The sequence below is a fragment of the Hippopotamus amphibius genome, chromosome 1 (genome assembly GCF_030028045.1).
Source record: "Hippopotamus amphibius kiboko isolate mHipAmp2 chromosome 1, mHipAmp2.hap2, whole genome shotgun sequence".
NCBI classification, from domain to species: domain Eukaryota; kingdom Metazoa; phylum Chordata; class Mammalia; order Artiodactyla; family Hippopotamidae; genus Hippopotamus; species Hippopotamus amphibius.
The window spans coordinates 232,875,267-232,900,600 of NC_080186.1; the positions used below are offsets into that span (position 1 = coordinate 232,875,267).

The following is a 25,334-nucleotide window of genomic DNA, read 5'->3' on the forward strand; positions in this document are numbered from 1 at the left end:
ATCCATAAGATACAAGCAAAGCAGTCTAATAAAGTTCTATTTTCCTTTTTATGCTTTTAAAAATACATAAGGGACTTCCCTGGTGGCGCAGTGGTTAAGAATCCGCCTGCCAACGCAGGGGACACAGGTTTAATCCCTGGTCCAGGAAGATCCCACATAGCATGGAGCAACTAAGCCCATGCGCCACAACTACTGAGCTGCGCTCCAGAGCCCACAAGCCACAACTATTGAGCCCATGTGCCACAACTACTGAAGCTCGCATGCCTAGAGCCTGTGCTCCACAACAAAGAAGCCACCGCAATGAAAAGCCTGCGCACTGCAACGAAGAGTAGCCCCTGCTTTCCTTCTCTACTAGAGAAAGCCCACGTACAGCAATGAAAACCCAACACAGCCAATAAATAAATAATAAATAAATTTATTAAAAAATACATAATATTCTTCTTTTTTTTAATCTTTCAAATTTTTCCTCCTGCTTTGCTAGTACCCTCAGCCCATGCTTGGCGTCTTACCAGGTCTCCTCATGACCAGGCTCAAATGTACCTATGCAAGTCTGTTCTTCTCAGCCCTAGCCCCAAAGGGAAAAAAAGCTGTTCAGTGTTCCAAACAGTGTGCCTCTAAGGCTTCTTTACTGTGGCTTTTTTCCAGGTTATGTGGCTTTCGTCCTCAGAGGGTCCAGGATCAAATGATCCTCCATATACAGGCTTAAATCTAAAACTCCCCCAACTCAACACAAGCAGTGGACTCCTACCAAAACACTAATTAATTCCATCAGTTTTGTTTCTAACAAGCTATACTTTGTGCCAAATCCTAGCTTATTCAAAGTGTTTATGTCACAAGAGATGAGGCAGAAGTTTTGGAGCAAAGCCTAAATCAAACCCTTAAAACAGTCTTGAGATCCTTTTGTAGAGTGTTCATGTGGTTCCATTTTATGAAGGTGGAAACCCTTTACACTAGGGCCACAGGAAGATGGTTTGGAGACTAAAGTATGGTCAAATGAATGACTGAACTTGGCATCATAAAACCTGAGCTCAACTCTGCAATTTACAGACCTTGAGATCTTGGACAGGTGATTTAGGCCCTCTGCATCACAATTTACTAATCTGTAATAATAAGGATAGTGATGCCTTATTTGTAGGATATTTACAAGGATTAAATATCCTTGTATATAGAGTATAAAAAAAGCATTTTGTAACCCATATAGCATCACACAAGTGTGAGTCTTGCTATATGGACATATTGGGATTTTAGAATTAGTTTTTACATGGTTTGGTTTAGTTAAGCATTTGTTGAGTGCATGTGCTAGGCAATGGGGAAAAAAAGGTGAAAATCAAGGTCTCTGTGTTTGAAGAACTTACTGCCTAATACAGGGAGACGTGAGTTTAAATGACTGTGTTAAGTGCTATGACAGAGGAGGAGCCTCTAGCTCAGACTCCCAAAAGGAAATATACCAGACTAGAGTTCTGAGAGATGAATAGATTTAGCAAGGTTTAGGGCAAGAGTAGAGGTACGAAGCAGAGGGTGTTCTAAGCAGAACAGTGAAGTGACATGGCATGAGGGAAACTAGCAATGCAGAATTACTAGAGAAGCAAAAGCAAGAAGGAAGGTCAGTGTGGAAGGGTCGATAGGGGCCTTCCTTGGAGGCCTCGGAGCGATAAGGATTTGGACATTTTTCCATTGATAATGGGATGAGAACCGTCCATAGAAAGCTGGATTGGAGTTTAGTTAGGTTTAGAACTGACTAGACTTGGTTGTGTTTGAAAGCTGAAAGGAGAAAGAGACTGGTTGCACATTTCACTTTCCTTCCCACTTTCTCCAGGAAAGCAGGAGGAAGGATCTCTTCCTTCTAAGGGATTGGGAGAAGGGAGGCAAAGATGAGTGCAGATGCAGGTAATTTTATCAAAGAGGTAGGGTACAGGATGCTTAGGAGTTGGGGTAGTTTGCATGTGCTTCCCTCACTTAGTATTGTACTAAGTTTAGTAATTTTCCAGAGGGACATAAATCCCAGCTTATTTTTTATGTTGAATCTTGTAACAGCAGCCACAGGACTCTGGGACCAGATAAGTAAAAGAAATTAAGGGTTCCTAGATAGTAGATCACCCAGAAGTTCTTCAGGTTCACTGAGACCATGACATGTGGTATGGAGATGAGCGTATGTTGTGCTGGGGGCTGCCCTGCTTAGGGGTTTCCTTGTGGGTTCCAGATACTACAGATCAGTGAGTCTTATGTTAATGTAGTCAGTTCTAGGAGAACAGATCCAGAGCTGCATAGAAAGGAAGCTGAGAGGAAGAGTGAACATCATTATTTCTCTTGACTTGAATATAAGACAAGTGAAACTTAACAAATTTTCTTTTCTGAAAGAGTTCTAGTCTAGTAGAGGATGCAACAGACACAGTACCATGGGCTTCAGCAAAGGAAAAAATCTAGTGATGGCCTTATGGTCAAGATGAAAAAAAGTGGGCTGAATGATTGTGGTGGTAACTGGCTATATTCAAAGAAGCCTGAGTAAATGACCACAGTCAAAGGAGAGGCTGATGTCTTTGGATGGGCTCTGATGTAGTCATTCTTTTTGATTAATGATTAGATGAAGGTATAGCAGTGTTATCAAATATGAAGATATTGAAAAGTTAGAAAGTTAAAAGTTAACTATAAGTTTTATTGAAAAGTTATAAAGTTAACTACAAGTTTTGGGTGATAGAATAAAGATTCTCAATAGGTCAAAATGATGGATAAAACCAACATGATTCAATAAGAACAAATAAAACATCAGCATTTTAGGTTAAAAACAGACAAGTTATAAGACAGTGGAAATGTTCTTACTAGAAAATCTTGTGTGGGGGGCATTAAATATAAAGGAAAAGCTTGATAAAGTTTGACAGTATTCATATAAGAATTTCTGTGCATCTTAAGTTACCATTAAGAGAGTGAAAAGGCAAGTCATATGGTGAGAGATGTTTGCAAGACACATAAAAAATAAAAGACTCATAAACAGAACATATAAGGAACTCCTACAAGTCAACTAAAAAATCAGATAGATCATCCAAAAGGAAAAAAAAATGTGCGAAAGGCTTAAATCAACACTTCACAAAGAAGGACTCCAAGTGGCCAATAAACACATGAAAAGATATGCAATCTCATTAAAAGTCAGGTAAATGCAAATTAAAGCCTTGATTCCACTGTGTTCAGGCAATGGAATACTATACAGCAATGAAAATGTATAAACTCCAGCACTGTATAATATGAATCGATCTTAAAAGCACAATATTGAGAGAAAGAAGTCAAATATAAAGGAAATACAAAATGTTTGGATTCCATTTATACAATGTTTCAAACTATGTTGTTCAGGGATGCAGGATTATGTGGTAAAAGCATAATAAAAAGCAAAAAAGTGCGCTTCCCTGGTGGTGCAGTGGTTAGGAATCTGCCTGCCAGTGCAGGGGACATGGGTTCGAGCCCTGCTCCAGGAAGATTCCCACATGCCACAGAGCAACTAAGCCCATGTGCCACAACTACTGAGTCTGTGTTCTAGAGCCCTTGAGCCACAACTACTGAGCCCACCCACTGCAACTACTGAAGCCCACGCACCTAGAGCCCACACTCCTCAGCAAAAGAAGCCACCACAATAAGAAGCCTGTGCACTGCAATAAAGAGTAGCTCCTGCCCTCCACAACTACAGCAAGCCTGCACGCAGCAACAAAGACCCAATGAAGCCAATACATAAAAATAAATAAATAAACATTTAAAAAAAAGCAAGGAACTAACTACCATGAAAATCAGATTAATCGTTAGCTCTAAAGGCAGGAGGAGTGTGTCATCAGAAGAGGGGAGGCGGGGGACTCTGGCATACTATTTTTTACATCAGTGGTTTTTACATGAGCACTGACAATAATAATCTGTTAAATGCAATATTTATGTTTTGTTCACTTTTCTAAACATGTGTTATACATCACAAAATTTAGAAAACCTAAAAAGGAAATGGCCAAGCCATAGAATCTCTGGCAGCCAACATAGCTAGACACAAACCAGGGTGGAATGCAAAAGTCAATTGCTCCCTTTTTTATATGTCCCTGTGTTCAGAATGCAAGACACCTATAGTACAACACTTTTCCAACCTAAAAGGCCCAAATGGGAAACTGGGGAAGAAAAGTATTCACTATTGTTTTATCTTCAATTTTAAATGTAGAAAACGGAAAGAAGACTCCAGGTCAACAAAAGCTGTCAATAATTCTCTTCTTCGGGCCCTCTAGTAGAAACATTGTAACAGCATAACTTACCCAGCAGGCACTATTTACTGTTCTGAATCGAAGTGTGTATTTTAAAGTAGATGAAACAGGTGCTAACATAGGCCTTGTCCATTTTATTTGAACCATTCGTTTGATGCCCAAAAGTGGTTTCACACTGGAAATCTTAGGTGGTTCGGTTTTAACTGAAAATAAAAATCATACAGTTCTTGTATTTGCAAAGAGACCAGAAAGTGCTACTAATATCCACCCAGAACTGGGGTGGAGTCGGGGGCGGGGGGGGGGGGAGGTAGGAGGGGGGGTTGGAAACTAGGAAGGAAATGATAGTGCATATTTTGTGACTTACTGTATGCAAATGGCATCAGGAAGGCAGTGCAAAAGGAATGCTGCCACCTCCCACCCCCTCAAAAAAGACTGTCCAGTGAGAAAAGGATATATTCCTGTGATTTTTCTGCAAATCAGCCTTTCACTGACTGGGTCAGATCTTTTGTTGAACAGACGGGAGGTAAAAAGAAGAGACTGCATGACCCGAAAATGGGCTGTTCCCCTTATCTACTCTCCCCGCCTCTCTTTCTTTGATCCCAGGATGAAGAAGTGCCCACTAGAAAGCACCTCTCCTTTCCCCTGAACACTACAAACATTCCCACCCTAAATCTCTCCTGGAAAATATGGGGTTTTTTTTCTAGTTATAAAAGTAACATAGGCTCATTCCAAAAAAATTTTAAATATAGAAAAAATACAAAGAAAAACTTTAAATCACCCATAATGCCATCAACCGGAGATAACCATCATTAGCATTTTGGTGTATTTCCAGGCTTTTTCCTGCACAAGAATTTGTATATTTTTTAAACAAAATTGATATTATGCTAAATAAAGCTTTTGTCTTTTTAAAAAACTTTATTAAATCAGCAAGTATCCCCTTGCATTATAAATTTTTCAAAACATGATTTTTTTCAAAGCTTCATAATATTCTTATAGATGAAAAAAATTTATTTAACACTTTCTCTATTATTGCACATAGTGTTTCCAATTTTTCATTTTAAAGCCCCCTGAGAACAGAAACTGAGTCTTGATCACAAAGCCTAGAATTAACTCTTGGCATTTAGCAAGTATCAGATATTTTTAAGTGAACAAATAAGTGGATAATAGTTGCATCTTTGTTTGCATCTCTGATGGCTTCCTTAGATCCCCTATGATAGGAGGTTTAAATTAAAGGGTATATACATTTTTAGGACTGCTTCCCACAAAATGTCATTTTGCTTTCCAAAAAAGTTACACTAATTGCAGTGTATGTTTATATCATAATTTCTTTATTCATTAATCTGTTGGTGGACATTTATCTTGGCTATTGTGAATAATGTTGCAATGAACATGGAAATATAGGCATCTCTTTAAGATCCTAATAATTCCTTTAGATAAATGCCAGAAGTGGAACTGCTGGATCATATGGTAGTTACTTTTTTAATTTTTTTAGGAATTTCCATACTGTTTTCCATAATGGTTACATCAATTTACATTCCCACTAAGTGTACGAGGGTCCTCTTTTCTCCATATCCTCACCAACATTTATCTTTTGACTTTTTTAATGGCAGCCCTAAAAGGTGTGGAGTGATCATGGTTTTAATTTGCATTTCCCTGATGATTAGTGATGTTGAGCACATTTTCATATACCTGTTGGCCATTTGTATGTCTTCTTTGGAGAAATGTCTATCCGAGTCCTTTTACTATTTTTAAATGGGGTTATTTCCTTTTTTATTTCTGAGTTGTAGGAGTTCCTTATATTTTTTGGTTATCAACCCCTCATCAGATATATGATTTGCAATTATTTTCTCCAATTCTGCAAGTTGCTGAATCATTTGTTGATTGTGTCTTTTGCTGTACAGATTTTTTTTACTTCGGTGTAATTCCACTTATTTATTTTTGGCTGTGCTTTTGGTATCTTCTTCCCCCCACCCCCCAAAAAAAATAATTGCCAAGATCAATGTCAAGGACATTTTTCTCATGTTTTCTTCTAAGAACTTTATGATTTCAGGTCTAGTGCTTAAATATTTAATCCACTTTTAGTTGATTTGTCTGTATAGTGTAAGACATGGGTCCAATTTCTTTCTTTCTTTCTTTCATTTCTTTTTTTTTTTTTTTTTGCATGTGGACATCTAGTTTTTCCCAACACTGTTTATCAAAAAAGACTATCCTTTTCCCATTTTGTATTCTTGGTGCCCTTGTCAAAGACCAGTTGACCATATATGTATAGATTTATTTCTGGGCTCTCTAGTCTGTTCCATTGTTCTGTGTCTGGTTTTATGCCAATAATATACTGTTTTGATTACTACAGCTTTGTAGTGTATTTTGAAATTAAGTAGTGTGATGCTTCCAGACTTGCTCTTCTTGCTCAAAATTGCTTTGGCTATTGAGTCTTTTGTAGTCCCATATCAATTTTAGGATTTTTTCTATTTCTATGGAAAATGCCATTGGAATTTTGATAGGGATTGCATCAAAAGTGTACATTGCTTTGTAATTAATGGACATTTTAACAATATTAATTTTTCTAATCCATGAATACAGGATATATTGTCATTTACTTGTGTCTTCTTCAATTTCTTTCATCAATGTTTTATAGCTTTAAGTGCACAGATATTTCATCTCTTTGGTTAAATTTACTCCTAAGTATTTTATTCTTTTTGATGCTATTGTAAATAGGATTATTTTCTTAATTTTTTTTTTTTTTTTTTGGCTAGATCTTAGTACTTAGCAACACTTTGCCAGGTCCTAGAGATAGATTATAAAAACAAAATTTCTTCCAAGATTAATTTTATAAATCCGTGTCTTACTAATTTAGACCAAAATTCCTCCTCAGAGTTTTCATCAGTAGTAGTTATAGAATATTTAAATATCTATTATATCTAGTTGAAAAAGGGATAGGAGTTTGGGATTTTGTTTTTCTTTCTTTAGTTATCTTATATTGTGACCGAATTTATTTTTTAGTATTTTAATTGCTAAAATAATACATGTTCATTTTAAGAAAGTAAAGATAATAATAATAAAAGTTTATGTTTAAGAAGTGAATAACCTTGCCCCTTTCAGGCCCATCATCAAGAGGTAATGCCACTGTTTGTAGTGTGTTGTAAGTCTTCCAAAGGGAGTTCCTAAAAAATGTTTTAAAAAGAAACCCAAGTCAAAACACTTCACAAAAAGAAAATCTCAGGCCCAGATACCTACACTGGTGAGATCTACCAAAAGTTTAAAGACAAATTACCACTTATCCTTCAGAAACTCTTTCAAAAACTAGAAGACCAGGAAACACTTCACAACTCATTCTATGAGGCCAATATTTCCTGATACCAAAAATAGACAAGGATATCACAAGAAAAGAAAGCAACAGACCAATGTTCCTTATGAATATAGAAGCAAAAGCCCTCAACAAAAAACTATCAATCCAAATTCAGCAACATATAGAAAGGATTATACACTACAACCACATGAGATTTATCCCAAGAATGCAAAGTTTGTTTAATTTAGGAAAATCAGTCAATGCAATACTCGATTTCAATAGAATGAAAGATAAGACCACATTGCTATCTCAATAGATACAGAAAAGGTATTTGACAAAATGCAACACTATTCATGATAAAAACACTCAACAAACTATGAAAAGAATTGCCTCAACTTTACAAACAGCATTGACAAAACCCTGCAACTAATATCATACTTAATGATACAAGACTAGATGCTTTCCCCCTAAGATGAGGAAAAAGAAAAGTTTGCGTGCTCTCACCACTTCTATTCAACATTGTATTGTAGGGCAACTAGGCAAGAAATATAAATAAAAGGCATCCAGATTGGAAAGGAAAAGCTGAAACTACATTTTCGGATGATACGATCTTGTATATAGAAAATTCTAAGGAATCCACACAAAAAAAACTATTAGATCCAATATTCAAGTTCAACAAGGTTGCAGGTAACAAGATTGATATACAAACGCCTATTGTATTTGTATACTCTAATAAGGAACAATCTGAAAATGAAATTAAGAAAGCAGTTCCAGGGGGAAAAGATGGCAGCCAAGTAGAAGGACGTGGAGTGCATCTCTATCCACAGATGCATCAGGAATACATCAAAAGATGCAATAATTCCCACAAAAAACTGGCTGAACACTAGCAGAAGACCTTGGGCACCCAGAAAGGACTGCAAAGATCCTGACATAACTGGGTAGGATGGGGGAAAGAAAAAAATGAGAGAAAGAGGAGGAGAGAAAGGAAAGGGTCTGGTCCTATACCCTGGGGCAGGGGGCGCTGAAACAGAGGAGAGGTTGCTGAATTCAGGGAAACTCCCCTTATCTGATGGGAAAACCCCCTCTCCAACAGGGAATTTGATTGGGTCAGAAGGGATGCATTTGGGACCGTCCAAAGAGGGTGAAGCAGCCGATCTATGGCAGACGGGAAAGAGTGAGAAACACACAGAGGGTCTGTATCACGGCTCTGCGTGTCCCAGACTGAGACATGGATTCATAGCGGTACAGGGGGCCTGGGAGCTGGAACGTGGGAACCAGAGAACTGGTTCAGGGTGAGAAACATTGTTGGCTGCAGGGAGATGGACTGAGGGGAGAGGAGGGAAGAAATCCTCAGCGGGGAATGCCCACTACGGAAAGCTGGGTGGCCATGGTGGCGTTGTGCTACTGCTGACTCACAAGCAGCGGGGAGGAGCCCCTGTTATAGCCTCTCTTTTGCGCCTGCAACAAACAAAGGGAGGCCCCCTCTGGGCCAGGCTGTCACAGTCGACAAGGGATAGAAGATGCCCCCTGGTGGGAGGGGCGGGGCACGGGTCTGATATGTCTGCTGCCAAGAGCCAGAAGTCTGCAGAGAGGCCCAGCTCTGCAGACATTATGCTTACACCTGAGCCTACCGGCTTCCCTGTGCAACAGGCACTGCCACCACTGCCAGGGCTCCTGCAACATAGGCAGGACACTACTGCTGACTCACATTCAGGAGAAGGAGCCAATATTGTACCCTCTCTCTCCCCACACACCAGCATCTACAGACAAACAACAAAGGAAGCCTCTGCTGGTCGCAGAGTAATAGAAAAAGCCCCCGAGGGAAGCCTGTCAGGCTCCATGTGCTGGGCACCAGTAAAGAACCACACTAAGGCTAGATTTCCTATACCCATGGCCACTGGCATCCCTGCGCATTGGGCGTCACCCCGGGGCTCCCGCGATCCATGAAGGGCGCTACTGTTGAGTCACGTGCAGGGAGAGGAGCCACTATCAAAGCCTCTCTCGCCCCACAAGCCTGTATCTGCAGATGAACAATAAAAGAAACCTTCACTGAGGCAGACTCAAAGAGCTCCAAGGTAGCCTCAGGAACAGACTCTGGTGGTTAGACCACATGCAGAAGCAGGAACAAAACCAAAGCTAAACACCAGAGACAGGGGAACTAAGAAAGGGGTTCTAAAATCTTTCCATCATATATACATGCTGCAGCCTAAATCCCTGAGATCAGCTAGGTAGACCCCATGTCTTTGGAATATCTGAGTAAACAATGAATGCTCCCACAAATGAAAAAGGTCTAGCTCTGTCAGCTGTGGACTGTGGGAGCAAGCACACACAGGAATTGGGCCAGATCAGAGCCTAAGTGGACCCCATAAGGCCCATAGCAGGTCTAGAGTCCAACTGAGAGGCAGAAGAGGGCCTCTTGGGGAGGCGAAGGTGGCCTGAGGTTCAAGGTGTGTACAAGGACACTTACAGCTAAGACCCCAAGGAAACAGAATTATTATTATTAATTCTATTCATCTGATCCATTCTGATCTGATCCATAGCTTTTTTTTTTTTTAATTACGATCTTAGTCCTAAGGGATCTTCACTTTTTATAACATATATTTTATTCTATATATTAATTTTATTTTTATTTTTAGCCTTTTTATATATTCCTATTTCTAGCTTGATTTTTGTAGTGCTGAGTTTATCTCCCTTATATTATTTTCTTCTTTATCTAAAGTACATTTCTATTTTATTTTTATTTTTATATTTCCAGTCATACTACACTGTTCTGTTGCTTTGTGGTCTATCCCTTTTAATTTTATTTTATCTTATTATACTTTTAATCAACATTATTGGTCTGCTCTATTTCCTTGATTTATTCTTCAGATGACACACTGCTTTGGTTTTTGTTGTTAGGTTTTGTCCTTATCTTCGTTCTAATTATAATTGTTTGATTTCATTTTGGTGATCTTCAGTCTATCTGGTTGTTCTCTTGCTCCTTGTTATATTTGCTCCCTGTTTCTATTAGGTCCCTGTTATATTTGGTTCTCCTTTTCACAATTTCCCTGATTTTTTTTTTTTTTTTTTTTGGTTTGGTTTGTTTTTTTTTTTTTTTGGAATTTTTGTTGTTTTTCTCTTTAATCATCTGATTACATTCTGGGGTTCTTCTGTCAAGTTGTTCTACTGCTTTATGTTCTACTGGGTTCTGTTTTTTTGTTTCTTGTGCATGTACATGTTTCCTTGATTCAGTATTTGTTTCTGTGACTTAACCTTTTACCATTAGTCTGGGGCTTGGATAGTCTTTTCTAATCCCCTTTACTGCCAGGACAAGTGACCTTTGGAGTCTGGATTCCTCGAATAGAAGTCAAGTCAGAGGCTCTGGGGAGGGAGCACTGAGTCCAGGACACTAGACCACTAGAGAGTCCTCAGCCACAGGAAAGATTAACTGCAGAGAACTCCCATGGAGGCCTCTATCAGAGTCTAAGACCTGGCTTCACCCAACTGCCTACAACTGCAAGTGCTGGATACCTCACCCCAAACTACAAACAAGACAGGAACACAAAACCACCCATCAGCACACAGACTACCTAAAGCCATATTAAGCTCACAGATACCTGAAAACACACAACCTGACATGGCCCTGCTCATCAGAGGGAAAAGACACAGCCACATACCAGAAAGCAGGCACCAGACCCTCCCATCAGGGAGCCTACTCAAGACACTGGACCAACCCCACCACAGGGAGCAGAGAACAGAAACAAGAGGAATTACTACTAGGGAGAATAGGGAAAGGAGACAGAAAATACTATACATTAGACAAAATGAGAAAATAAAGAAACATGTGGCTGGCAAAGGAGCAAGATAAAACCCCACAAGACCAAATAAATGAAGAGGAAATAGGCAACTTGCCTGAAACAGAATTCAGAGTAATGATAGTAAAGATGATACAAAATCTCAATAACAAAATAGAGAAAATACAAGTAACATTTAATAAGGATCTAGAAGAACTAAAGAGCAAACAAACAGTAATGAACAACACAATAACTGAAATTAAAAATACTCTAGATGGTATAAACAGCAGGATAACTGAGGCAGAAGAATAAGTAAGTGAGTTGGAAGATAGAATGGTGGGAATAACTGCCACAGAGCAGGAAAAAGAAAAAAGAATAAAAGGAATGGAAGACAACCTCAGAGAGCTTGCTGACAACATTAAGTGCACTAACATTCGAATCATAGGTGTCCTAGAAGAAGAAAAACAAAGAAAGAGTTTGAGAAAATATATAAGAGGTTATAGTGGAAAACTTCCCCAACATGGGAAAGGAAATAATTAACCAAGTCCAAGAAGCACAGAGAGTCCCATACAGAATAAACCTAAGGAGAAACACATTGAGGCACACATTAATCAAACTAATGAAAATTAAACACAAAGAAAAGATTTTAAGAGCTGCAAGAGAAAAGCAACAAATAACATATAAGGGAAAACCCATAAAGATAACAGCTGACCTTTCTGCAGAAACTCTGCAGGCCAGAAGGAAGTGGCAGGATATACTGAATGTCTTGAAAGAGAAAAATCTACAGTCAACAATACTCTACCCAGCAAGAATCTCATTCAGATTCAATGGAGAATTCAAAAGCTTTACAGACAAGCAAAAGTTAGGAGAATTCAGCACTACCAAACCAGCCTTACAACAATTGCTTAAGGAACTTCTCTAGGCAGGAAACACAAGGGAAGGAAAAGACCTACAAAAAAAAAAAAAAAAACTCAAAACAATTAAGAAAGTGGTAATACGAACAGACATGTCAATAATTACCTTAAATGTAAATGGATTAAATGCTTCAACCAAAACACACAGACTGGTTGAATGGATACAAAAATAAGACTTTTATATATGCTGTCACCCACTTCAGACCAAGGGACACATACAGACTGAAAGTAAAGGGATGGAAAAAGATATTCCATGCAAATGGAAGTCAAAAGAAAGCTGGAGTAGCAATACTCATATCAGACAAATTAGCCTTTAAAGTAACAACTATTGCAAGAGACAAGGAAGGACACCACATAATGATCAAGGGATCAATCCAAGAAGAAGATATAACAATGGTAAATATCTATGCCCCCAACATAGGAGCACCTCAATACATAAGGCAAATGCTAACAGCCATAAAAGGGGAGATCGACAGTAACACAAGAATAGTAGGAGACTTGAACACCCCACTTACACCAATGGAGAGATCATCCAAACAGAAAATAAATAAGGACACACAACCTTTAAATGACACATTAGACCATCTCAACATAACTGATATTTATAGGACATTCCATCCAAAAACGACAGAATACACTTTCTTCTCAAGTGCACACGGAACATTTTTCAGGATAGATCACATCTTGGGTCACAAATCAAGCTTTGGTAATTTCAAGAAAATTGAAATCATATCAAGCATCTTCTCTGACCACAACACCACAAGACTAGATATCAATTACAGGGAAAAAAAACTGTAAAAAATACAAACATATGGAGGCTAAACAAAACGTTATTAAACAACCAAGAATACCTAGAAACGAATGACAATGAAAACATGATGACCCAAAACCTATGGGATGTAGCAAAAGCAGTTCTAAGAGGGAAGTTTATAGCAATATAATCCTACCTCAACAAACAAGAAAAATCTCAAATAAACAACCTAACCTTACACCTAAAACAATTAGAGAAAGAACAAAAAATATCCAAATTGAGTAGAAGGAAAGAAATCATAAAGATGAGATCAGAAATAAATGAAAAAGAAACGAAGGAAACAATAGCAAAGATCAATGAAACTAAAAGCTGGTTCTTTGAGAAGATAAACAAAATTGATAAACCATTAGCCAGACTCATCAGGAAAAAAAGGGAGAAGACACAAAACAACAGAAATAGAAATGAAAAAGAAGTAACAACTGACACTGCAGAAAGACGAAAGATAATGAGAGACTACTACAAGCAACTATATGCCAATAAATTGGATAACCTGGAAGGAATGGATAAATTCTTAGAAAAGTACAATCTTCCAAGACTGAACCAAGAAGAAATAGACAATATGAACAGACCAATCACAAGTATGGAAATTGAGACTGTGATTAAAAATCTCCCAACAAACAACAGCCCAGGACCAGATGGATTCACAGGCGAATTCTATCAAACATTTCGAGAAGAGCTAACACCTATCCTTCTCAAACTCTTCCAAAATATAGCAGAAGGAGGAACACTCCCAAACTCATTCTATGAGGCCACCATCACCCTGATACCAAAACCAGACAAAGATATCACAAAAAAAGAAAATTATAGGCCAATAGCACTGATGAATATAGATGCAAAAATCCTCAGCCAAATACCAGCAAACAGACTCCAACAGCACATTAAAAAGATCATACAACATGATCAAGTGGGGTTTATCCCTGGAATGCAGGATTCTTCATTACATGCAAATCAATCAATGTGATACATCATATCAACAAATTGAAGGATAAAAACCATATGATCATCTCAATAGATGCAGAAAAGGCTTTTGACAAAATTCAACATCCATTTATGAGAAAATCTCTCCAGAAAATGGGCATAGAAGGAAGTTACCTCAACATAATAAAAGCCATATATGACAAACCAACAGCCAACATTGTTCTAAGTGGTGAAAAACTGAAAGGATTCCCTCTAAGAACAGGAAAAAGACAAGAGTGTCCACTCTCACCATTATTATTCAACATAGTTTTGGAAGTGTTAGCCACAGTAATCAGAGAAGAAAATGAAATAAAAGGAATCCAAATTGGAAAAGAAGAAGTAAAATTGTCACTCTTTGCAGGTGACATGATATTATACATAGAAAACCCTAAAGACTCTCCCAGAAAACTGCTAGCACTAATCGATGAATTTAGTAAAGTAGCAAGATACAAAATTAATGCACAGAAATCTTTTGCATTCCTATACACTAACAACGGAAGAGTAGAAAGAGAAATTAAGGAATCACTCCCATTCACCACCGCAACAAAAAGAATAAAATACCTAGGAATAAACCTGCCTAAGGAGGCAAAAGACCTGTATGCAGAAAACTATAAGATACTGATGAAAGAAATCAAAGACGATACAAACAGATGGAGGGACATACCATGTTCTTGGATTGGAAGAATGAACATTGTGAAAATGACTATACTATCCAAAGCAATTTACAGATTGAATGCTATCCCTATCAAATTACCAATGGCATTTTTCACACAAGTAGAACAAGAAATTTTATGACTTGTGTGGAAACACAAAAGACCCCCAAATAGCCAAATCTTGAGAAGGATAGATGGAGCTGGTGGAATCAGGCTCCCTGACTTCAAACTATACTACAAGGCTACAGTGATCAAGACAGTATGGTACTGGCACAAAAACAGAAATATAGATCAGAAAAAAAAAGCAATTCCATTTACAGTAGCATCAAAAAGAATAAAATACTTGAGAATAAATCTAATGTAAGACTTGTACCCTGACAACCACAAAATATTACTAAAAGAAATTTAAAAAGCCCCAAATAAGTCGAAAGGTATCCAATGTTCATGGATTGGAAGATTTTTATATTAGTAATAGTACTATCCCTATCAAAATCCCAGTTGGCTTCTCTTCAGCTTGACAAGCTGATCCTAAAATTCATATGGAAATAGAAGGGACTCAACAGCCAAAACAACCTTGAAAAAGAACAAAATTAAAGGACTCACTTTCCCAACCTCAGAACTTACTGTAAAGTTACAGTAATCAATATAGTGTGATACTGGCATAAAGATAGAAATATAGATCAATGGAATAGAATAGAGAGTCCAGAGGGAAAAACCTTATATTTATGGCAAATTCATATTGACAAGAATGCCAAGACAATTCAGTGGGAGAAAGAATCATCTTTCAACAAATGGTGCTGGGACAATGGGATACTCCCACTCAAAAGAATAAAGTTTGACTCCTACCTCATACCATATATAAAAATTAACTTAGGATGGATCATAGAACTAAATGTAAGTGTTAAAACTATAAAGGTCTTAGAAGAAATTAGAGTAGTAGATCTTTGTGACATCGGGTTTGGCAGTGGTTTATTAGTTCTGACTCTTGAGTATAAGCAATAAAAGAAAAAATAGATAAGTTGATAATAAATTCATCAAAATTAATATTTTTCAGTTTCAAAGGACACTATTTTGGGGGGGGGGGGTACACCAAGTTCAATCATCCATTTTTATACACATATCCCCATATTCCCTCCCTTCCTCAAAGGACACTATTAAGAAACTGAAAACATAATCCACAGAAAGGGAGAAAATATTTGCAAGACATATCTTATAAGGAGCTGGTACCCAGAATATATTGTACTTTTGGACTTCCCTGGTGGTTCAGTGGTTAAGACTCTGCTCTTGGCCTGGAAAAGATGGCGGCGAAGTAGAGAGACGTGGAGTGCATCCCTCCCCACAGATGCATTGGGAATGCACGGAAGGACGCAGTAATTCTCACAGAGAACCAGCTGAACACCAGCAGACGGCCTCGGACACCGGATGGGACTGCGGGGAGCCCGACATAGCCGGTAGGGAGGCATCTACGAGGGCTCAAAGAGGGTGAAGCGGCGGAGCTGTGGCAGACGGGAGGGAGTGAGAAACATTCGGAGGGTCTGCAGCGCAACTCAGCGTTCCCGGACCAAGACATCGATCCGCGGCTGAACGGAGGGTCCAGGAGCGGGAGCGTGGGAGCAGGAGAGCTGGTTCAGTGTGGGAAACATTGTTGCCGGACCGAGAGGACAGGAGGGAGGAGGCCCGCGGAGAGGAGTGCCCGTTCCTGAGAGCTGCCCGGCCATGATGGCGGCTGGAGGCTGCAGGCTCACTGGCGGCTGGGAGGAGCCACGCGCATAGCCTCTCTCTCTCTTTCCGCGCCTCTGCAACAGGCAGTGGAGAGACGCCCTGCGGGCCACCTAAGGCGCTCAGGGATAACAAGTACCCTCAGGCACTCGGGTGGGGCTAGATTAAAACCCCTTGCAACGCCAGCAGCAGGGAGGCTGCCGAGAGAAAAAAAAAAAAAAAGAAAGAAAAGAAAAAAACCCCCGAGAGAGGCCCAACTCTAAGACTTTCTGTTTACGCCTGAGCCACCGGCGCCCTCTGCAACAGGCACCTCCAAGCCTGACTGAGACATCAGTGCGCCACTGCTCACTCCCTCCCAGGAGAAGGAGCCACTGTTGTACCCTCTCCCTCCCCACACACCGACGCTTACAGACGAACAATAAAGTAACCTCTGCTGGTCACAGAATAACGCAAAAAAACCCAAGGACAAGCAACCCCAAAAGTCTGGACAACCATGAGGAAACAAAGAAACACCATGCAGGCAAAGGAGCAAGAAAAAAACCCACAAGACCAAATAAATGAGGAGGAAATAGGAAAAATGCCTGAAAAGGAATTTAGAGTAATGATAGTAAAAATGATACAAAATCTCGATAACAAAATAGAGAAAGTACAAGAAACAGTTCATAAGAACTCAGAAAAACAAACAGCAATGGACAACAAAATAACTGAAATTAAAAATACTCTAGATGCTATAACCAGCAGAATGACTGAGGCAGAAGAACGAATAAGTGAGTTGGAAGATAGAATGGGGGAAATAACTCCACAGAGCAGGAAAAAGAAAAAATAATAAAAAGATTAGAAGACAGTCTCAGAGACCTCACTGATAACATTAAGCATACCAACATTCGAATTATAGGCATCCCAGAAGAAGAAGAAAACAAGAAAGGGTCTGAGAAAATATTTGAAGAGGTTATAGTGGAAAACTTCCCCAACATGGGAAAGGAAATAATTCACCAAGTCCAAGAAGCACAGAGAGTCCCATACAGAATAAACCCAAGGAGAAATACACCGAGACACATATTAATCAAACTAACGACAACTAAACACAAAGAAAAAATATTAAAAGCAGCAAGAGAAAAGCAACAAACAACATATAAGGGAAAACCCATCAGGATAACAGCTGACCTTTCCACGGAAACTCTGCAGGCCAGAAGGGAATGGCAGGATATCCTGAAAGTCCTGAAAGAGAGAAACCTACAGCCAAGAATACTCTACCCAGCAAGAATCTCATTCAGATTTGAGGGAGAAATCAAAAGCTTTCCAGACAAGCAAAACTTAAGAGAATTCAGCACCACCAAACCAGCCTTACAACAACTGCTAAAGGAACTTCTCTAAGTAGGAAACACAAGAAAAGGAAAACACCTACAAATACAAACTCAAAACAATTCAGAAAATGGTAATTGGAACACACATGTCAATAATCACCTTAAATGTAAATGGATTAAATGCTCCAACCAAAAGACACAGACTGGCTGAATGGATACAAAAACAAGACCCTTCTATATGCTGCCTACAAGAAACCCACTTCAGACCAAGGGATACATATAGACTGAAAGTTAAGGGATGGAAAAAGATATTCCATGCAAATGGAAGTCAAAAGAAAGCTGGAGTAGCAATACTCATATCAGACAAATTAGACTTGAAAGTAAAGACTATTAAAAGAGACAAGGAAGGACACTACATAATGATCAAGGGATCCATCCAAGAAGAACATATCACAATGGTAAATATCTATGCCCCCAATATAGGAGCACCTCAATACATAAGGCAAATGCTAACAGCTATAAAAGGGGACATCGACAGGAACACAATAATAGTGGGAGACTTGAACACCCCACTTACATCAATGGACAGATCATCCAAACAGAAAATCAATAAAGACACACAAGCTTTAAATGACACATTAGACCATCTCGACTTCATTGATATTTATAGGACATTCCATCCAAAAACGACAGACTACACGTTCTTCTCAAGTGCACACGGAACATTTTCCAGGATAGATCACATCTTGGGTCACAAATCAAACCTCAGCAAATTCAAGAAAATTGAAATCATATCAAGCATCTTCTCAGACCACAACGCCATGAGACTAGATATCAATTACAGGAAAAAAACTGCAAAAAAGACAAACACATGGAGGCTAAACAATTCACTCCTAAACAACCAAGGAATCACTAAAGAAATCAAAGAGGAAATCAAAAAATATCTAGAAACAAATGACAACGAAAACACAACAACCCAAAACCTATGGGATGCAGCAAAAGCAGTTCTAAGGGGGAAGTTTATAGCAATACAGTCCTACCTTAAGAAACAAGAAAATGATCGAATAAACAACCTAACCTTACACCTAAAACAACTAGAGAAAGAAGAACAAGGAAACCCTAAAGTGAGCAGAAGGGAAGAAATCATAAAGATCAGAGCAGAAATAAATGAAAAAGAAAGGAAAGAAACCATAAGAAAAATAAATAAAACTAAAAGCTGGTTCTTTGAGAAGATTAACAAAATTGATAAACCATTAGCCAGACTCATCAAGAAAAAAAGGGAGAAGATGCAAATCAACAGAATTAGAAATGAAAAAGGAGAAGTAACAACGGACACCTCAGAAATACAAAACATCATGAGAGACTACTACAAGCAACTATATGCCAATCAATTGGATAACCTGGAAGAAATGGATACATTCTTAGAAAAATACAATCTTCCAAGACTGAACCAGGAAGAAATAGAAACCATGAACAGACCAATCACAAGTACGGAAATTGAGGCAGTGATTAAAAATCTCCCAACACACAAAAGCCCAGGACCAGATGGATTCACAGGCGAATTCTATCAAACATTTCGAGAAGAGTTAACACCTATCCTTCTCAAACTCTTCCAAAATATTGCAGAAGGCGGAGCACTCCCAAACTCATTCTACGAGGCTACCATCACCCTGATACCAAAACCAGGCAGAGATGTCACAAAAAAAGAAAACTATAGACCAATATCACTGATGAATATAGATGCAAAAATCCTCAACAAAATACTAGCTAACAGACTGCAACAGCGCATTAAAAAAATCATACACCATGATCAAGTGGGGTTTATCCCTGGGATGCAAGGATTCTTCAATATACGCAAATCAATCAATGTGATACATCATATCAACAAATTGAAGGATAAAAACCATATGATCATCTCAATAGATGCAGAAAAAGCTTTTGACAAAGTTCAACATCCATTTATGATAAAAGCTCTCCAGAAAATGGGCATAGAAGGAAATTACCTCAACATCATAAAAGCCATATATGCAAAACCAAAAGCAAACATTGTTCTCAATGGAGAAAAACTGGAAGAATTCCCCCTAAAAACAGGAACAAGACAAGGGTGTCCACTCTCACCACTATTATTCAACATAGTTTTGGAAGTTTTAGCCACAGCAATCAGAGAAGAAAAAGAAATAAAAGGAATCCAAATTGGAAAAGAAGAAGTAAAATTGTCACTCTTTGCAGATGACATGATATTATATATAGAAAACCCTAAAGACTCTACCAGAAAACTGCTAGCACTAATTGATGAGTTTAGTAAAGTAGCAGGATACAAAATTAATGCACAGAAATCTCTTGCATTCCTATACACTAACAACGGAAGAGCAGAAAGAGAAATTAAGGAAACTCTCCCATTCACCATTGCAACCAAAAGAATCAAATACCTAGGAATAAACCTGCCTAAGGAGGCAAAAGATCTGTATGCAGAAAACTTTAAGACATTGATGAAAGAAATCAAAGACGACACAAACAGATGGAGGGACATACCATGTTCCTGGATTGGAAGAATCAACATCGTGAAAATGTCTGTACTACCCAAAGCAATTTACAGATTCAATGCAATCCCGATCAAATTACCAATGGCATTTTTCACAGAACTAGAGCAAGAAATCTTACGATTTGTATGGAAACGCAAAAGACCCCGAATAGCCAAAGCAATCTTGAGAAGGAAAAATGGAGTTGGTGGAATCAGGCTTCCTGACTTCAAACTATACTACAAGGCCATAGTGATCAAGACAGTATGGTACTGGCACAAAAATAGAAAGGAAGATCAATGGAATAGAATAGAGAACTCAGAAGTAAGCCCAAACACATATGGGCACCTTATCTTTGACAAAGGAGGCAAGAATATACAATGGAAAAAAGACAGCCTCTTCCATAAGTGGTGCTGGGAGAACTGGGCAGCAACATGCAAAAGAATGAAATTAGAACACTTCCTAACACCATACACAAAAGTAAACTCCAAATGGATTAAAGACCTGCATGTAAGGCCAGACACTATCAAACTCCTAGAGGAAAACATAGGCAGAACACTCTATGACATCCATCAAAGCGCCATCCTTTTTGACCCACCTCCTAGAATCATGGAAATAAAATCAAGAATAAATGAATGGGACCTCATGAAACTTAAAAGCTTTTGCACAGCAAAAGAAACCATAAACAAGACTAAAAGGCAACCCTCAGAGTGGGAAAAAATAATTGCCTATGAAACAACGGACAAAGGATTAACCTCCAAAATATACAAGCAGCTCATGAAGCTTAATACCAAAAAAGCAAATAACCCAATCCACAAATGGGCAGAAGACCTAAATAGACATTTCTCCAAAGAAGACATACAGATGGCCAACAAACACATGAAAAGATGCTCCACATCACTAATCATCAGAGAAATGCAAGTCAAAGCCACAATGAGGTATCACCTCACACCAGTCAGAATGGCCATCATCACAAAGTCTGGAAACAACAAATGTTGGAGAGGGTGTGGAGAAAAAGGAACTCTCCTGCACTATTGGTGGGACTGTAAATTGGTACAGCCACTATGGAAAACAATTTGGAGGTTCCTTAAAAAACTACAAATAGAACTACCATATGATCCAGTAATCCCACTCCTGGGCATATACCCAAAGAAAACCATAATCCCAAAAGAAACTTGTACCATAATGTTTATTGCAGCACTATTTACAATAGCCAGGAGATGGAAGCAACCGAAATGCCCATCAACAAATGAATGGATACAGAAGATGTGGCATATATATACAATGGAATATTACTCAGCTATAAAAAGGGATGAGATGGAGCTATATGTAATGAGGTGGATAGAACTACAGTCTGTCATACAGAGTGAAGTAAGTCAGAAAGAGAAGGACAAATATTGTATGCTAACTCACATATACGGAATCTAAAAATGGTACTGTTGGACTCAGTGACCAGAACAAGGATGCAGATACAGAGAATGGACTGGAGAACTCGAGGTATGGGAGGGGGCGGGGGGTGAAGGGGAAACTGAGACGAAGCGAGAGAGTAACACAGACATATATATACTACCAACTGTAAAATAGTCAGTGGGAAGTTGCTGTATAACAAAGGGAGTCCAACTCGAGGATGGAAGATGCCTTTGAGGACTGGGGCGGGGAGGGTGGGGGGGGCTTGGGGGGGGGCGTCAAGGAAGGGAGGGAAGATGGGGATATGTGTATAAAAACGGATGATTGAACCTGGTGTACCCCCCCAAAAAATAAATAAATAAATAAATAAATAAAAAATAAAAAATAAAAAAATAAAAAAAAATAAAAAAAATAAAAAGACTCTGCTCTTCCACTGCAGCAGGCACAGGTTAGATTCCTGGTAGAGGAACTAAGATCCCACAAGTCACATGGCATGGTCAAAAACAAACAAGCAAACAAAAACAAACAAAAATCTCTTAAAACTCAACAATAAAAAGACACCACAACTTTAAAATGGGCAAAGGCTTTGGATTAACATTTCTCCAAAAAAGATACACAAATGGCCAATTAGGAAATGAAAAGATGTTCAATTAGGTAAATGCAAATCAGAACAATGAGGGATGACTTTATACCCACCAGGATGGCTATAATCAAAAAGATGGACAATAACTAGTGTTGGCGAGGATATGGAGAAGCTGGAAGCTTTATAAATTGCTGATGGGAATGTAAAATAGTATAGCCACTTTGGTAAAGTTTGGCAGTTCCTCAGAAAGCTAAAGATAGAGTTATCATATGACCCAGCAATTTTACTAGGTATATATCTAAGAGAATTGAAGCATATATCCACATAAAATTTGTACACAAATACTCATAATAGCTGCATTCATAATAACCAAAAAGTGGAAACAACCCAAATGTCCATCAACTGGTCTATGGCTGAATAGAATGTGATCTGTCCCTATGGTGGATTATTACTCAGCTATAAAAAGGAATAAATGCTACAAGATGGATTGAACCTTGAAAACATTATGCTAAGTGAAAGAAAAGATACAAAGGTGACATATTGTATCATTACATTTATATAAATTGTCAAAAATAAGTATATCCATAAAGCCAGAAAATAGATTACTGGTTGCCAGAGATTGGGGTAGGTGGAAATAAGGAATTGGGGCACTGTTAATTGGTATGAAGTTTCTTTGGGAGGTGATGAAAAGGTTTTGGTACCAGATACTGGTGATGTTTGTATAACTTTGTGAATACGAATTTTAAAACCCATGAATAGTCATTTTTAAAAAGTGAATCTTAAGGCATGTGAATTATATCTCACAAAAGCTATTATTTAAAAATTAAATAGTGAAAATGAGTTTTTGAACAAGAATTTAAAAGGTAAGAGTTAGTGAGACATTTTTTAAAATAAGAGTTTTACTCTCTTCTACATGAGCAATAATGTTTTGAGGGAGAAACACTCTGTTTCTTCTAATATAATTTATGGTACAAATTGCAAGAGGAAATCAGGGACCAGCAAAATCTCTTCTCATTCCTTTTGTTCTTTTCCATTTGGTCAGTTCCTTCCTTCCTTCCTTCCTTCCTTCCTTCCTTCCTTCCTTCCTTCCTTCCTTCCTTCCTTCCCTCCCTCCCTCCCTCCCTCCTTCCTTCTCTCCCTCCTTCCCTCCTTCCTTCCTCCGTCCCTCTCTCCCTCCCTCTCTCTTCATTCTTCAGTAAGAAGACAAATTTTCTGTATATCCATAACATACACCTACTATATTCTTGAGTTTGAATCTACTTTTCTGTTCACAGATATCTCTTTTTTAAAAAAAGAGGGTATCTTTTAATAAAAATGTGTATAAGAATATCAAATGACACTTACTGACAGTATCTAAATCCCAATGTGTTGTATCAGATTTAATTATACCATGTTCATTTTGAGCTTCCACTTGAATGGTGTAATCATCTGGTTTTGTTATTCTTGAATGAAAAGAGCATGAAGCACCACTTTCACTTGTAGAATTACAAGTATCACGTTCACGTCCATTAATGCTTCAAAGGAAAAAGTGATTCAACATGAGTTTAGTACAGCAGTTTAGAAACATAAACATATTCAATGTATTAAGCATGTATCTGGTAGCTTCACTCCGAGTTTCCCTTGAGAACTGCGTAGTCCAGAATTTGATGTCCATCTCACCAGATTCCTTCCTCACCTTCTAGGAGAGATGTTACCAAGTTACCATGGAGACCTCCCTTGGAAGCCTATAAATCCATCAAAAGCTACATTCAACACATTTCCTATTGGTAAGAAATAATGAATAGGCCCCTGAAAATCCCAGATTCTAACCTTGAGAGCTTATTCATAAAAGAAAAAAAAATCAAAAAGGATTTGTTAAATAAATTACAGTAGATATATAAATAAAATTTTAAATGATAATTTTTAATACAACTGTATTTATTGATGTGGAAAGATGGCTGTTCTCTATTGCTGGTGAAAAAAGCAGGATGCATATTATGTACAGAATGATTACATTTATATAAACTTATATATTTACCTAACTATCCTTAAAGGTGTCTAGAAAGGTCTTCATCAAAATGTTAAAAATTGTTACCTTTGATGGTGGGATTTTGGGTGATTTCTTACATTCTTCATATTTTTCAAATTGAATTTTTTGCCACTGGTGTATATTGTTTTCAGAAAACTCAAAATTATTTTCCTAGATAGAAAATTTAAACCCTAACAAGCTGTAACTTAATAAAAACAAATACACATATTGGTAGGAATCGAGTGAGTGGTATAGCTATAGTTCTCCGGGAATTATGTGGGAGATGAAATAGGCTGAGAACAGAAAAGGAGGCCCACCTTGCAAGTGTTTGCGAGGGCAGGGGGCGAGAGAGCAGAGCTTGAACATACAGAAATACACAATGCTGGAATTCTGAAAGCAGAAAGGATCTTAGGATTTTCCATGGTTATCATACAGTGCAAAAATGTCCTCCAGGGTAATGTTGGGTCATGGTTACAAACACAGACTCTGGAAGCAGACCAGGTTTGAATCCTGGCTTTGCTCCTATTAACGCTGTGCTTTGGGCAAGTTTCTTAACCTCTCTGTGCCTTAGTTTTCTCATCTCTAAAGTGAGAATAGTAATATAACTATAGAATAGGGTTGTTATAAGGATGAAATGAGCCAATATATGTAAAGTACCTTTAAAATGTCAGGCACATAGTCTAAATGTGAGATGCTATTAGTAGTAGCAGTAGTACTATTACTATAGCTGAATTTTTTTGCATTTATTCATGATATACTCTTTGAGAAACACTCTTTCCCCGCTTTCTATACCTCTAGAGCTCCTTCAAGTCTTAGTTCAAAAACTACTACCTCCATGAAGGCATCCCAACTCTTTATGTTCCCCAAGGGAAAATCATTTCCTACTGTCCCTGGGCAACAGTAGGCTTTGTGTTCATCCCACAGACCCACTGTGACCTGCTCTCGGAATTGACTGTCCACAAGGAAATCTTTCCACTCTGCCTGAAGATACAAGCTGGCCTGGGATCATCAAGGGGGGCTGTGTTTGTACAGCCTGAGGACGCCCAGGGGTTTCCTCCTTCTCGTGACCAGCTGGTGGTCATGATGACAAACCATAGGGAGTGATGGAAGTGGAGGAAACAACTTTTTAAAACACAAAAATAGGAGTAAACATATTGAGGTTTCCAGATGTTCATTCCAC

General features: G+C 38.3%; 1 protein-coding gene across 1 annotated transcript in view; it reads right to left on the reverse strand.

The window, feature by feature from the left end:
- Window positions 1–25,334, reverse strand: part of IL31RA (interleukin 31 receptor A) — a 56,478-nt gene that overhangs the window by 22,395 nt on the left and 8,749 nt on the right. Inside the window, 2 exon segments of the mRNA XM_057720641.1 lie at window positions 4,272–4,423; window positions 23,491–23,660. Of these exon segments, the coding sequence (XP_057576624.1) occupies window positions 4,272–4,423; window positions 23,491–23,660 (322 nt within the window).